The sequence below is a fragment of the Coregonus clupeaformis genome, chromosome 39, assembly GCF_020615455.1.
Source record: "Coregonus clupeaformis isolate EN_2021a chromosome 39, ASM2061545v1, whole genome shotgun sequence".
In the NCBI taxonomy this organism is placed as follows: domain Eukaryota; kingdom Metazoa; phylum Chordata; class Actinopteri; order Salmoniformes; family Salmonidae; genus Coregonus; species Coregonus clupeaformis.
The window spans coordinates 6,439,934-6,456,526 of record NC_059230.1 but is presented as its reverse complement, the minus strand read 5'-3'; the positions used below and the strand labels follow the sequence as shown (position 1 = coordinate 6,456,526).

The 16,593-nt window shown below is 46.1% G+C and overlaps 1 protein-coding gene and 1 long non-coding RNA gene across 2 annotated transcripts in view; both read left to right on the top strand.

Annotated features, from left to right (window-relative positions):
• Positions 1 to 9,532, top strand: part of LOC121554213 (transmembrane protein 151B) — a 30,910-nt gene extending 21,378 nt beyond the window's left edge. Inside the window, exons 2-7 of the mRNA XM_041867691.2 lie at positions 3,288 to 3,505; positions 6,392 to 6,518; positions 6,985 to 7,116; positions 8,029 to 8,168; positions 8,365 to 9,308; positions 9,465 to 9,532. Coding sequence (XP_041723625.2) covers positions 3,288 to 3,505; positions 6,392 to 6,518; positions 6,985 to 7,116; positions 8,029 to 8,168; positions 8,365 to 9,308; positions 9,465 to 9,532 — 1,629 coding nt within the window. The remainder of the gene's footprint in view (positions 1 to 3,287; positions 3,506 to 6,391; positions 6,519 to 6,984; positions 7,117 to 8,028; positions 8,169 to 8,364; positions 9,309 to 9,464) is intronic.
• Positions 9,533 to 15,091: 5,559 nt separating this feature from the next.
• On the top strand, positions 15,092 to 16,355 carry LOC121554658. The gene is made up of 2 exons (XR_005997743.1): positions 15,092 to 15,410; positions 15,449 to 16,355. It is a non-coding gene; the product is annotated as an uncharacterized LOC121554658 (long non-coding RNA).
• The last annotated feature ends 238 nt before the right edge of the window (positions 16,356 to 16,593 follow it).

Genomic DNA, 16,593 nt, shown 5'->3' with positions numbered 1-16,593 from the left:
CGTTGTCTGTCGTACGGTAATTTGGTAGAAAGCCAATTTGACATTTGCTCAGTACATTGTTTTCACTGAGGAAATGAACTAGTCTGCTGTTAATGATAATGCAGAGGATTCTCCCAAGGTTGCGGTTGACGCATATCCCACGGTAGTTATTGGGGTCAACTTTGTCTCCACTTTTGTGGATTGGGGTGATCAGTCCTTGGTTCCAAATATTGGGGAAGATGCCATTGCTAAGGATGATGTTAAAGAGTTTAAGTAAAGCCAATTGGAATTTGTAGTCTGTATATTTTATCATTTCATTGAGGATACCATCAACACCACAGGCCTTTTGGGGTTGGAGGGTTTGTATTTTGTCCTGTAGTTCATTCAATGTAATTGGAGAATCCAGTGGGTTCTGGTAGTCTTTAATAGTTGATTCTAAGATTTGCATTTGATCGTGTAATTTTTTTTGCTGTTTGTTCTTTGTTATAGGGCCAAAAAGATTGGAGAAGTGGTTTACCCATACATCTCCGTTTTGGATAGATAGCTCTTCGTGTTGTTGTTTGTTTAGTGTTTTCCAATTTTCCCAGAAGTGGTTAGAGTCTATGGATTCTTCATTTATATTGAGCTGATTTCTGACATGCTGTTCCTTCTTTTTCCATGGTGTATTTCTGTATTGTTTTAGTGATTCACCATAGTGAAGGCGTAGGCTCAGGTTTTCTGGGTCTTTTATGTTTTTGGTTGGATAGGTTTCTCAATTTCTTTTTTAGGTTTTTGCATTTTTCATCAAACCATTTGTCATTGTTGTTACTTTTCTTCAGTTTTCTGTTAGAGATTTTTAGATTTGATAGGGAAGCTGAGAGGTCAAATATACTGTTTAGGTTTTCTAATGCCAAGTTTACACCTTCACTATTACAGTGGAACGTCTTGTCCAGGAAGTTGTCCAAAAGAGATTGCATTTGTTGTTGTGTAATTGTTTTTTGGTAGGTTTCGATACTACTTTCCTTCCATCTATAGCATTTCTTAATATTATTCAGTTCCTTTGGCTTTGATGCCTCTCTCCTCTTCTCTCCTCTCTCCCATCTCTCCTCTCTCTCTTAGTAGTCTTATTACACAACAAACACATCTTTCTGTGGACGTTCCTGGACGTTACATGGTTGGAGCATTTGCCCTAGTGTTATGTAGTTATTATTTATACTGTGGGATGTTCGAGTCAAATGACGATATGATTGGAAGGACTGGAAGTGTAGTTCTGGGTTTAAATAATTCACTATTCCAGACCTGGGTTTAAATACTATTTGAAATAATTTTAAATACTTGATCTGTGGATGATTGAGTTTGCCTGAAGCAAGGGAGAATCAATAGAACAGTTGCAAAAATGCAAACCCTGCCCATCTGCACTCCAATCAGGATAAAACAAATAAAGGTCTGCTCCTAGAAAACATGACGTCTGTCCCTGCTATGACGTCTCTGCTAGCACTTAGAGAGAGAGAGAGAGAGTGTGTGTGAGTGCACTTAGCCCATGATGGATAGGTATTGAAGAATCATATACAGTGCTGTATTCAGCACACACATACTGTTACACACACATACTGTTACACACACATACACACTCACTCTGTTACACATACACACACTCTCTTTTAGAAACACACACACACACACACACACACACACTCTCTGTTACACACACATACACTCTCTCTCTCTCCGTTACACACACTGCAGCCATGTGCTTTTAGGTCATTGAAGGTGTCTGTTTTGCGGTAGTTACAAGAGGACATGTCTTTATGATCAGAACTGTTGGGAGAGAGACAGAGAGGACATGTCTTTATGATCAGAACTGTTGGGAGAGAGACAGAGAGGACATGTCTTTATGATCACAACTGTTGGGAGAGAGACAGAGAGGACATGTCTTTATGATCACAACTGTTGGGAGAGAGACAGAGAGGACATGTCTTTATGATCACAACTGTTGGGAGAGAGACAGAGAGGACATGTCTTTATGATCAGAACTGTTGGGAGAGAGACAGAGAGGACATGTCTTTATGATCACAACTATTGGGAGAGAGACAGAGAGGACATGTCTTTATGATCAGAACTGTTGGGAGAGAGACAGAGAGGACATGTCTTTATGATCAGAACTGTTGGGAGAGAGACAGAGAGGACATGTCTTTATGATCAGAACTGTTGGGAGAGAGACAGAGATGACATGTCTTTATGATCAGAACTATTGGGAGAGAGACAGAGAGGACATGTCTTTATGATCACAACTGTTGGGAGAGAGACAGAGAGGACATGTCTTTATGATCACAACTGTTGGGAGAGAGACAGAGAGGACATGTCTTTATGATCAGAACTGTTGGGAGAGAGACAGAGAGGACATGTGTTTATGATCAGAACTGTTGGGAGAGAGACAGAGATGACATGTCTTTATGATCACAACTGTTGGGAGAGAGACAGAGAGGACATGTCTTTATGATCACAACTGTTGGGAGAGAGACAGAGAGGACATGTCTTTATGATCACAACTGTTGGGAGAGAGACAGAGAGGACATGTCTTTATGATCACAACTGTTGGGCCGGTACATGAGTAATTGAACCTTAATCTAGGGTTAAGATTGTGGTTAAGATTAGGACACAAGTTGGTTAGGGTCAAGTAAGTGGTTAAAATCTAAATGTTGCACTAAATTCGGCCAGATAGAGATTACCTGTATTTCCACCTGGCCCTTAGCGACGGCATCACCGTCCCATGACAACCTGAACATTCCCAACACCTGGATGATGTCACACACACACTGCAAATGTCAGATCTGAGGACTTGGGCCGAAGTATCCCTCATGGCTGACTATGTTGTCATTTCTGTGGGAATTTGATATGGGTGTGCAGGACTTTGTTCCACCCCTGCAGCAAAACACACCAGATACCCTTCCCCTCCTCCTAGAGGTGAGTTAGTGGTGACTGTACTTTGTCTACACAACGTGCACGTGTTGCACACGGTGACTATATGTTGTGGGCTGCTGGCACATCTAGGAGGAGAGAGGGAGAGAGGCTATTTGAAGAATCTGAATTATAAAATATATTTTCATTTAACACTTTTTTTTTTGGCTACTACATGATTCCCTATGGTAGTGTGTATATACAATTATTACAACATTATCATTGTGTAGCTTCTTCATCCTCCTTCCTTCCTCTCTCCCTCCAACAGTGCCTGCTCATAACTCTCCTCAACATGAACTCTGTCTGTCTGTCTGTCTGTCTGTCTGTCTGTCTGTCTGTCTGTCTGTCTGTGTCTCCCTCTATCCTAATAGCAACGTCCCCTGCAGCAGTCCCTGGCTGCCTCTCTGTGTCGTGAGTCTTACTGGAAGTGCCTCCTCCTCACTCTTCCCATGTACGGGTGTTTCACCACGCTGGGTTGGTGTGCCGTCTGCCGGATCCCAGTTCTGGCCTCCGGGGAACACGTTGTTTTCTCGGCTACGTCCTCCGGCACCTTCCCTGACTTACCTCAACTGCACCTCCAGCACGACAGGTTAGTTAGTGTGTGTATGACATTGGCCTCTCTCTCCCGCTACCCTAAACCTCTCCCACTACCCTAAACCTCTCCCACTACCCTTAACCTCTCCCACTACCCTAAACCTCTCCCACTACCCTAAACCTCTCTCTCTCTCACTACCCTAAACCTCTCCCACTACCCTTAACCTCTCCCACTACCCTTAACCTCTCCCACTACCCTTAACCTCTCCCACTACCTTAAACCTCTCCCACTACCCTAAACCTCTCCCACTACCCTAAACCTCTCCCACTACCCTAAACCTCTCTCTCTCTCACTACCCTAAACCTCTCCCACTACCCTAAACCTCTCCCACTACCCTAAACCTCTCCCACTACCCTTAACCTCTCCCACTACCTTAAACCTCTCCCACTACCCTAAACCTCTCCCACTACCCTTAACCTCTCCCACTACCCTAAACCTCTCCCACTACCCTAAACCTCTCCCACTACCATAAACCTCTCCCACTACCCTTAACCTCTCCCACTACCCTTAACCTCTCCCACTACCCTTAACCTCTCCCACTACCCTAAACCTCTCCCACTACCTTAAACCTCTCCCACTACCCTTAACCTCTCCCACTACCTCTCCCACTACCCTTAACCTCTCCCACTACCTTAAACCTCTCCCACTACCCTTAACCTCTCCCACTACCCCTTAACCTCTCCCACTACCCTTAACCTCTCCCACTACCCTTAACCTCTCCCACTACCCTAAACCTCTCCCACTACCCTAAACCTCTCCCACTACCCTTAACCTCTCCCACTACCCTTAACCTCTCCCACTACCCTTAACCTCTCCCACTACCTCTCCCACTACCCTTAACCTCTCCCACTACCCTTAACCTCTCCCACTACCCTAAACCTCTCCCACTACCCTAAACCTCTCCCACTACCCTTAACCTCTCCCACTACCTCTCCCACTACCCTTAACCTCTCCCACTACCCTAAACCTCTCCCACTACCCTTAACCTCTCCCACTACCCTAAACCTCTCCCACTACCCTTAACCTCTCCCACTACCCTTAACCTCTCCCACTACCCTAAACCTCTCCCACTACCCTTAACCTCTCCCACTACCCTAAACCTCTCCCACTACCCTTAACCTCTCCCACTACCCTTAACCTCTCCCACTACCTCTCCCACTACCCTTAACCTCTCCCACTACCCTAAACCTCTCCCACTACCCTTAACCTCTCCCACTACCCTTAACCTCTCCCACTACCCTAAACCTCTCCCACTACCCTTAACCTCTCCCACTACCCTTAACCTCTCCCACTACCCTAAACCTCTCCCACTACCCTTAACCTCTCCCACTACCCTTAACCTCTCCCACTACCCTAAACCTCTCCCACTACCCTAAACCTCTCCCACTGCCCTTAACCTCTCCCACTACCTTAAACATACTGTCATACAGCTTAAGCACACAACATTTCTTCAGGGAATCTTCCTTTTCTAGTTTTACACCTCCTTTTAGGTTTTCTATGTTCATTTATTCTTCTTGTTTGTTTGATAGCTTTTATTGTTGTTTCTACTGCTGTAAGTAAGTGTTGATGGGATTTTAAATGCACTTTAAATAAGGTTAAATGCACTTTAAATAAGGTTAAATGCACGGGTTACATGCACTTTAAATAAGGTTACATGCACTTTAAATAAGGTTACATGCACTTTAAATAAAGTTACATGCACTTTAAATAAGGTTACATGCACTTTAAATAAGGTTACATGCACTTTAAATAAGGTTACATGCACTTTAAATAAGGTTACATGCACTTTAAATAAGGTTAAATGCACTTTAAATAAGGTTAAATGCACTTTAAATAAGGTTACATGCACTTTAAATAAGGTTACATGCACTTTAAATAAGGTTAAATGCACTTTAAATAAGGTTACATGCACTTTAAATAAGGTTACATGCACTTTAAATAAGGTTACATGCACTTTAAATAAGGTTAAATGCACTTTAAATAAGGTTAAATGCACTTTAAATAAGGTTAAATGAACTTACTTTAAATAAGGTTACATGCACTTTAAATAAGGTTACATGCACTTTAAATAAGGTTAAATGCACTTTAAATAAGGTTACATGCACTTTAAATAAGGTTAAATAAAGTTTGACTGTGTTTGTATCTCCCTCCCAGCCAGCTTGTGTTCCAGTGGCTCTGTACATCCCTAACCCAAGTGTTTAAATAAAGTTTGACTGTGTTTGTATGAACATCACCTTTCTCTCTCTTCTCCTCCTTTCTTCTCCCTCCCCTCTCTCCCCCCCTCCTCTCTCCTATCTCCCCCCCTCCTCTCTTCCCCCCCTCCTCTCTCCCACCTCCCCCTCTCCCTCCCCCTCCCCCTCCCTCTCCCCCTCCTCCCCCTCCCTCTCTCCCTCCTCTCCCCCTCCTCTCTCCCTCCTCCCCCTCCTCTCTCTCCCTCCCCCCCTCCTCTTCTCTCCTCCCCCCTCCTCTTCTCTCCTCTCCCTCCCCCTCCCCCCCCCTCTCCCCTCCCTCTCTCCCTCCTCTCCCCCTCCTCCCCCCTCTCTCTCCCTCCTCCTCCTCTCTCTCCCCCCCTCCTCTCTCTCCTCCCCCTCCCCCCTCCTCTCTCCCACCTCCCCCTCCTCCTTCTCTCCTCCCCTCCCTCTCTCTCCTCTCCCCTCTTCTCTTCCCCTTCTCTCTCCCTCCCCCTCCTCTTCTCTCCCCCCCTCCCTCCTCCTCTCCCTCCCCCTCCCCCCCTCCTCTCCCTCCCCCTCCCTCCCCTCCTCTCCCTCCTCCTCCCTCTCTCCCCCTCCTCCCTCCTCTCTCTCCCTCCTCCCCTCCTCTCTCCCTCCCCCCTCCTCTTCTCTCCTCCCCCCTCCTCTTCTCTCCTCTCCCCCCTAACAGCCCATGTTCCAGTGGTTCTGTGTATATCCCTCTAGCCTTCCTATCTATGCTGTACATGGTGTATCTGGTGGAATGCTGGTACTGTTACTCCAAGACCGCCATTTTGGCTCACGCAGAGACGGCAGAGGTATGCAACTGACTTCTGTTTTGGTTGGGACTCTTATTGTGAGTCCCTGTCTGTCGTTGTTCTGTCTGTCGCTGTTCTGTCTGTCGCTGTTCTGTCTGTCGTTGTTCTGTCTGTCGCTGTTCTGTCTGTCGTTGTTCTGTCTGTCGTTGTTCTGTCTGTCGCTGTTCTGTCTGTCGTTGTTCTGTCTGTCGTTGTTCTGTCTGTCGTTGTTCTGTCTGTCGCTGTTCTGTCTGTCGTTGTTCTGTCTGTCGTTGTTCTGTCTGTCGCTGTTCTGTCTGTCATTGTTCTGTCTGTCGTTGTTCTGTCTGTCGTTGTTCTGTCTGTCGTTGTTCTGTCTGTCGTTGTTCTGTCTGTCGTTGTTCTGTCTGTCGTTGTTCTATCTGTCTTTATTTGGGGGGGATCTACTTGTCTTTGATGAAGAGAACAAGTAGAGTGAGTTGGGTAGACTTTGATCGTGTGTGTCCAGGTGTATGAACGGGTCACAAGGCTCCAGCAGGCTACCCCCTGTATCTGGTGGAAGGCCATCAGTTATCACTACGTCAGACGGACCAGACAGGTGACCAGGTATCGCAACGGAGACGCTTATACCACTACACAGGTGAGGACACACACACACACACAGGTGAGGACACACACACACACACACACAGGTGAGGACACACACACACACACACACAGGTGAGGACACACACACAGGTGAGGACACACACACACACACACACAGGTGAGGACACACACACACACACACAGGTGAGGACACACACACACACAGGTGAGGACACACACACACACACACAGGTGAGGACACACACACACACACACACAGGTGAGGACACACACACACACACACACAGGTGAGGACACACACACACACACAGGTGAGGACACACACACACACACACAGGTGAGGACACACACACACACACACACACAGGTGAGCAAGAAAGAAACTTGAGGCAGGGCCCTAAAAGTAGAGGGCAAAATGTTACGACAATATTGCAACTCAGTTGCAATTTCAGCTTAACATTTTTAAGTTGCACTATATAGAAATCAATCATTTCCTGGTTGCAAAAACTCTAATAGTTTACCTAATTTCAGTTTATGTGACAAAACAAGCTAGCATAGTGTAGAGAATCATTGTACCATCTAAACTGCTGTGAAATATATTTTCCATAACCAAAAATATTATATTTTCAGCTGTTTGAAGCTGGTGTACAAAACCGAAAGTAAAAGACGCAAAAATTAAACTTAATAACGGGAAGCATAGAAATAGCGCACATAGAACAGATCTACCGCTTCTTAGACTTGCTTTCAAGTAGATGACAGATCTATAACCACATTTCTATGTGGATTTGGTCGGGTCGTCCAAAATGTTACATATTGCCACGAAGTAAAAAATTCCTTATTTGTAAAAAGAAAATGTCCTTATAGTTTCTCTGTATTAAAATGCTACAGCATTACTATAAAACAATAAACAATACAACCCCCCCACCCCCACTCCCACCCACAGGTCTACCATGAGAGGGTGAACACCCACGCCTCCAGCTCCGAGTTCGACTACGGTCGCCACGGGGTTAAAGATATCTCCAAGTTGCTCCAGGGACTTCAAGAGCACCCGGCTGTCAGGCTACGCTTCACCAAGTGTTTCAGGTTCCACACACACACACACACACACACACACACACACACACACACACACACACACACACACATTTGGAATTCTAGATGTTCAGTTACAAAGTATTGTTGAAAATCCAGAAATAAAAATATTTTACTGTAAAAGCGCTATATATAAATCGAATCAGTAAATTAATCAAAATATTAATCAATTGTTCCTCGGTTTCAGTTTCGCCAGTGCCCGTGCGGAGGCTGCATACCTCACCCAGCGAGCACGCTTCTTTGGAGACAACGAGGGTCTGGACGATTACATGGAAGCACGGGAGGGGATGCACCTAAAGAACGTCGATTTCAAGGAGCATATTCTGGCGTTCCCAGACCAGACCCGGCAACCGTGGTATTCCCGACACCGGGTCTTCTGGCTAGCCTCAGCGTTCCTCCTATCCTGGCCGCTCCGGGTCGTGTCTGAGTACCGCACGGCGTATGTACACTACCATGTGGAGAAGCTCTTCGGAGAGGAGACGATCCGAGAGGACGGAGGAGGGGATGGAGTGACGGAGAACGGAGGAATGACAGGAGAGAGGAGTGTCAGCGGCGGGTCGAGCTACAGAGCGATATCGCGGGTGAACACCGTGGACATGACTGAGCTGGAGTGGCATATTCACTGTAATCAACAAATGGTTCCTTCATATTCCGAAGCTCTTCTCATGGACTTGGAGAGAGAGAGTAATGGAGGAGTTAGTGGAACAGGAGGAACTAACACCACCACCTCCTCCACACCCGGAGCTCCAGGCTCAGACCCCATCCAGGGGGGCTTCCCAGCCGGCATGGCCCACCCAGTGGCCTTCTCCACGGCTTACCTCCTCCAGAGCTGTCCCCGGTGCCGGAGAACTAGGTCAAGCTCCAGCCTGCCCGCCAGGCTAAGGGCCCCGACGGGGAATCAAGCACTGCTGAACGGCACCGTGGCTGGGATGAGGGCGAACGGCGTAGGGGTTGGGGGAGGAGGAGGTGGGAGGTTAGTGTTGAGTCGTAGTGGGTTCTCTCTAGGGACACGGCCGAGACCGGCGAGTCTATTTCACTCTCGTAGTATGGGGGGAGGAGGACGGGGGGAGGACGGAGGAGGGGGGGGGTTTCTGAGGTTAGGGTCCCGGCAGGGTCAGGATGATGAGGAGAGTAGAGGAGTGCTGGAAGGAGAGGGGGATGAAGAAGAGGTGGAGGTGGAGGAGGAGGGAGAGAGGGATGAGGAAGCAGAACAGGAGGGAGGAGGAGAGGTGGATGAGGGGATGAGGGATAGACCTCCGTCTTATCACGATGCCTTTTTCTTCCCAGTGTTAATCGTACACGGAGAGGAGAGCTGCCACGGTGGAGATGACGTGATGGACAGAATAATAAACTAACAGAAAATAAAGGAATTAAATGGAGGAAGAGTGGTTGCCATAGTCTGAGAGACAGTGGAAAAGACGGTTGGAGCGACAGAGAGATAGGGATGTAGGAAGATGGGGCGAGGGAGGGAGGGAGGGAGGGAGAGAGAGAGAGAGAGAAGCTTGGAGTGAGAGAGAGGCTTGGAGAGAGAGAGAGAGAGAGAGAGAGAGAGAGAGAGAGAGAGAGAGAGAGAAGCTTGGAGTGAGAGTGAGAGAGAGAGAAAGAGAGCGGCTTGGAGTGAGTGAGAGAGAGAGAGAGAGAGAGAGCAGCTTGGAGTGAGAGAGAGAGAGAGAAAGAGAGAGTGACTTGGAGTGAGAGAGAGAGAGAGAGAGAGAGAGAAAGAGAGAGCGGCTTGGAGTGAGAGAGAGAGAGAGAGAAAGAGAGAGTGGCTTAGAGAGAGAGAGAAGCTTGGAGTGAGAGAGAGAGAGAGAAGCTTGGAGAGAGAGAGAGAGAGAGAGAGAGAGAGGAGCAGCTTGGAGTGAGAGAGAGAGAGAGAGAGAAAGAGAGAGTGGCTTGGTGTGAGAGAGAGAGAGAGAGAGAGAGAGAGAGGCTTGGAGTGAGAGAGAGAGAGAGAGAGAGAGAGAGAGCAGCTTGGAGTGAGAGAGAGAGAGAGAAAGAGAGTGGCTTGGAGAGAGAGAGAGAGAGAGAGAGTGTGGCTTGGAGTGAAAGAGAGAGAGAGAGCGGCTTGGAGTGAGAGAGTAGTCTTAAACGGAGGGTAGTAGACTGCACAATGTTGTTTTCCAGATATCTATGCAAGGATGCTGTAGGATACTGTAGGAGGCTCGATAGAAGGATGGATTCACCCTATTGCCTATTTAGTGCACTAATAGGGCTCTGCTCAAAAGTACTATATAGCCTCTTCTCTCCGGGAGACCTCCCGTTGCTGAAGGCGACATCCCGTACCCCGAAAACATATTTACCAGACCTCTGGTTGACCTATTTCCATGAAACTTTTCCCGTCACCGAAGGCAAATCTAGAATCCGGAATACCAGTCGCTATACAATGTGTGAGCTATGGTCAAAATAAACGTTTACATGTAAACTTTCCGACGCTACACTGAACAAAAATATAAACGCAACATGGAAAGTGTTGGTCCCATGTTTCATGAGCTGAAATAAAAGATCCCAGTAATGTTCCATACGCCAAAAAAAAAACGTATTTCTCTCAAATGGTGTACACAAATGTGGTTACATCCCTGTTAGTGAACAATTCTTCTTTGCCAAGATAATCCATCCACCTGACAGGTGTGGCATATCAAGAAGCTGATTAAACAGCATGATCATTACACAGGTGCACCTTGTGCTGGGGACAATAAAAGGCCACTCTAAAATGTGCAGTTTTGTCATACAACACAATGCCACAAAAACAAATGCCTCAAGTTTGGCAGTACGTCCAACCGGCCACACAACCGCAGACCACGTGTAACCACATCCGGCTTCTTCACCTGCGGGATCATCTGAGACCAGCCACCCGGACAGCTGATAAAACTGTGGGTTTGTACAACCGAATAATTTCTGCACAAACTATCAGGGAAGCTCATCTGCGTGCTCGTCGTCCTCACCAGGGTCTTGACCTGACTGCAGTTCAGCGTCGTAACCGACTTCAGTGGGCAAATGCTCACCTTCGATGGCCACTGGCACGCTAGAGAAGTGTGCTCTTCACGGATGAATTCCGGTTTCAACTGTACCGGGCAGATGGCAGACAGCGTGTATGGTGTTGTGTGGGTGAGCGGTTTGCGGATGTCAACGTTGTGAACAGAGTGCCCCATGGTGGCGGTGGGGTTATGGTATGGGCAGGCATAAGATACGGACAACGAACACAATTGCATTTTATCAATGACAATTTGAATGCACAGAGATACCGTGACGAGATCTTGAGGCCCATTGTCATGCCATTCATCCGCCGCCATCACCTCATGTTTCAGCATGATAATGCACGGCCCCATGTCACAAGGATCTGTACACAATTCCTGGAAGCTGAAAAAGTCCCAGTTATTACATGGCCTGCATACTCATCAGACATGTCACCCATTGAGCATGTTTGGAATGCTCTGGATCGACGTGTACGACAGCATGTTCCAGTTCCCGCCAATATCCAGCAACTTCACACTGCCATTGAAGAGGAGTGGGACAACATTCCACAGTCCACAATTAACAGCCTGATCAACTCTATGCGAAGGAGAGGCAAATGGCGGTAACACCAGATACTGACTGGTTTTCTGATCCACGCCCCTACCTTTTGTTTAAGGCATCTGTGACCAACAGATGCAGATCTGTTTTCCCAGTTCGTGAAATCCATAGATTAGGTCGTAATGAATTTGATTCAATTGACTGATTTCCTTATATGAACTGTAACTGAACTGTAATATTTTAGTTCAGTATAGATTACCACGTGATCCCAGATGGCAGCAGAGCACCTTTTTAGGGAGATATGGTGTGATTTCGGTCAACTCAGGAAAAGTTGGATATAAATGTTTCTTTTCACACATTTTACATAGGTCAACTAGAGGGCTGGTAAATCTGTTTTCCGGGGTACGGGAGATCAGTGTGTAACATTACCGGATCTGTTTTCCGGGGTACGGGAGATCAGTGTGTAACATTACCGGATCTGTTTTCCGGGGTTCGGGAGATCAGTGTGTAACATTACCGGTCTCCCGGAGCGAAGAGGCTGACCACTATATAGGGATATATAGGGAACAGGGGTGCCATTTGGGACAAAGCCTAGAAGAACGGATGCGTGGGAATAAGGGAAGAGGAGAGACGGCCGAGCACAGACATTGGACGCCACCATTTAGGATCTGCTGTTTTAAGTCCGAGGAGAGAAGGATGAGAGGAGGGGGGAGATAAGATGCTGGAGATGAAAGACAAAACAGAGAATCTGCACTCCTTTTATTTTGTCTTCCATGCAACAGAGGGAGGAGAGTTCTATTCTCCTTCAACTGAAGGAGAGGACTAGAGGGAACATTATATTCTCCTTCAACTGAAGGAGAGGACTAGAGGGAACATTCTATTCTCCTTCAACTGAAGGAGAGGACTAGAGGGAACATTATATTCTCCTTCAACTGAAGGTGAGGACTAGAGGGAACATTCTATTCTCCTTCAACTGAAGGAGAGGACTAGAGGGAACATTCTATTCTCCTTCAACTGAAGGAGAGGACTAGAGGGAACATTCTATTTTCCTTCAACTGAAGGAGGGAACTAGAGGGAACATTCTATTCTCCTTCAACTGAAGGAGAGGACTAGAGGGAACATTCTATTCTCCTTCAACTGAAGGAGGGAACTAGAGGGAACATTATATTCTCCTTCAACTGAAGGAGAGGACTAGAGGGAACATTCTATTCTCCTTCAACTGAAGGAGAGGACTACAGGGAACATTCTATTCTCCTTCAACTGAAGGAGAGGACTACAGGGAACATTCAATTCTCCTTCAACTGAAGGAGAGGACTACAGGGAACATTCTATTCTCCTTCAACTGAAGGAGAGGACTACAGGGAACATTCTATTCTCCTTCAACTGAAGGAGAGGACTACAGGGAACATTCTATTCTCCTTCAACTGAAGGAGAGGACTACAGGGAACATTCTATTCTCCTTCAACTGAAGGAGAGGACTACAGGGAACATTCTATTCTCCTTCAACTGAAGGAGAGGACTAGTGGGAACATTCTATTCTCCTTCAACTGAAGGAGAGAACTAGAGGGAACATTCTATTCTCCTTCAACTGAAGGAGAGGACTAGTGGGAACATTATATTCTCCTTCAACTGAAGGAGAGGACTAGTGGGAACATTCTATTCTCCTTCAACTGAAGGAGAGAACTAGAGGGAACATTCTATTCTCCTTCAACTGAAGGAGAGGACTAGAGGGAACATTCTGTTCTCCTTCAACTGAAGGAGAGGACTAGAGGGAACATTATATTCTCCTTCAACTGAAGGAGAGGACTAGAGGGAACATTCTATTCTCCTTCAACTGAAGGAGAGGACTAGAGGGAACATTATATTCTCCTTCAACTGAAGGAGAGGACTAGAGGGAACATTCTATTCTCCTTCAACTGAAGGAGAGGACTAGTGGGAACATTCTATTCTCCTTCAACTGAAGGAGAGGACTAGTGGGAACATTGTATTAATGTAGTTTCAACTGAATTTAACACTCAGAAGCAGGTCAACATGCTATATGGATAAACATGGACACCGAGAATCCAAACGTCTGAGTGCCATCATGAACCAGTTCTTCCAAAAATCGTGGACAAAAACTCCCTGCGTGTGTGGGTATGTTTGCCTACGCGCCTGCACTTGTGTGGGTTCACAGTCACCTCTACAGCCAATGACCCAGCACAGCAAAACAAAATGGAGGCTGGTGGCACCTTAATTGGAGAGAACGGGCTTGCGGTAATGACTGGAGCGGAAGGAGTGGAATGGTATCAAAGACATTGGTTTCCAGGTGTTTGATGCCATTCCATTTGCTCCGTTCCGGCCATTATTATGAGCCGTCCTCCCCCCTCACCAGCCTCCACTGCTCCTTATCATTATCTGCCTGCTTCCTGCTCTCACATTGTACCCTATTCCCTATGTAGTGCACTACTTTTATGGGACAGCCCCTCATACTGTATGCGACTGGTCAGACGTAGTATCCTCACTCTGATCTCAACTGACTGCCTTTGAACAACAACAAAAAATATATATTTATTTTATTCCTATTTTACTGTCACTTCTGCCTTCTACGCTGTCTGCATCCACCCAGGGTTTGAGGTGAGGGGCTTGAGTTAAAAGCAGCGCCCCCCTTCTCTCTCCAACCTCCTGTCGTGGTTCTATGGAGGTCTGAGGTGGTCCAGGGGGAACAGGCTGCGATTCAAGCCCCTGGGTTGGCTTTCACGGACGGCCTCCTCATTATGGATCTATGTCTCCAAGAACATACTGCACACTGAAAACATAGGTTTGCCAGTTGACCAAGGACATCCAGCCGAGAGAGAGCGAGAGACACAAAGGGAGTGAGAGATGGTAGTATTTTATTCTACTAAATGACAAGAACCTTCCAGAATGAATCTAGACCAGAAAACAGATGACCTGGTTTTGATTGTGTAGCCCTTGCTCTCACACACACTTTCCTGACTGAGCCTTCACCTGATTTTGGTTACTTTTCGTAACGTTATGTTCACATGCAGCCTATGTCTCTTTCTGAGCGCGTAGAGTGCCAAGAGAAACACACACACACACACGTGCATTCCCACGAGATCACAACACGACCGAGCACACTGGTCGCCACGTGCGTGTACAGCCAACTGCTATGGAACAACGTTCTGTAGACGTTGGCTACATTTTGTCGCTGTAAAGTCATCGCTAAGCTGTTGGAATGTCTTTGTGTTGCGGCACGAATGTTTACAGGCTGATAATGATCGTTATATTATTACTACAATAAAGCCAATCTTGAATCACACCCTATTCTCTACAGGTGTAGGATCTTAATTTGATCACGCTATGGCAGGAGAACTTTCCTGCAATGCAGGAAATTTAAAACGTGTAGTGTATTTAAGGTTTAAAAAGGCTTCTGAATACTTTTTTTCAGACTTTTCCCTTACAAAAAATATAAACCCCTACAAAAATGTCCCTTCATTAGAATCCACATAACAATTAACATTTCCTATTGCTGCAGGATTATTTTCCTGCTTTAGGAAACTGGCTCAAATTAAGATCCTACACATCTGTATTCCTCATCTAGGGCCAAAAGTAGTGGACTACATAGGGAATAGGGTATTATTTAAGACCTAGCCTTTGTAAGGTCTATGACAGTGTATCCAGTAACACTCTCCATTCATTGTAACAGTCCTGTGCTGTCCACATTACTATTTGACTACACATGAGGTGTCTCAGTTCTGAGGGGAGAATGGATGAAACATGAGGTGTCTCAGTTCTGAGGGGAGAATGGATGAAACATGAGGTGTCTCAGTTCTGAGGGGAGAATGGCTGAAACATGAGGTGTCTCAGTCCTGAGGGAAGAATGGATGAAACATAGGTGTCTCAGTCCTGAGGGAAGAATGGATGAAACATAGGTGTCTCAGTTCTGAGGGGAGAATGGATGAAACATAGGTGTCTCAGTTCTGAGGGGAGAATGAGGGGCCAGAGTTAGCCTAAAGAGTTTGGCCAACTTGGTTTAAGATTTTCAAGCTTTTAACAGGCACCGTGTCAGACCCCAAAAACCTCCAAAACAAAAACTGTCCTCCTGATATTTCAACCTGTTATTATACTGCTCTGCTTTAAATAGGATACTATTAATGATTGTACTGTTATTACTACTACTGGTCAGTACCATCACGGTATACAGCGGACAGACAGACAGTCTGGATTATCATCTGTATTTTAAAATCACAGATTATTTTTGACCTGGTTGGTTTCCACTCATCTCCGAACCAAGAACCAAATCTCGTGTGTGCTGGCCAGCTAGTCGGTTGGGGTAAATGTCTGTCACGACTCACGAGACATCCGGTTACTAAGTGACTAGGTAACATCTAAGTGACATAAAATGGCTGACATCACTGGAATCTCAGATGAAAATCGCCAGCAGCAGCTTTTCCTATGGAATGAATGAATGAGCCAAAACTGCAACACAGTGTTTAGTTTACTAGCCACTGGTATCAACACAGCTTTATATTCACGCAAACTAAAGGAAAGGTCTTCTATGTGTTTCTGATAATTAATGTAATTGAATGAATATGCTACAATACCTCTGCTGGTGATGATGACGGTGTTGGTGGTACTGATGGTGAATGTTACCAATAATAAAGTCAACCTGCTTGATATACCAGGATATAAATGCTTTACCTTGTGGTGATTCACACATCCTGCTGGCTTCAGTGTGTGTGTGTGTGTGTGTGTGTGTGTGTGTGCTACAACTTTGTTATTTTCTTGTGGCTCAACGATCAAAATGTATTTAAGTAGTTTTTGTATATCCTACTCTATAAATGTTTTTATTTTTAGCCCATGGTCCATAATACAGGAAGGCAAGCAAATGTTTTCTTCGCTCTACCTCTTTCTCGCTGTCCTCTCC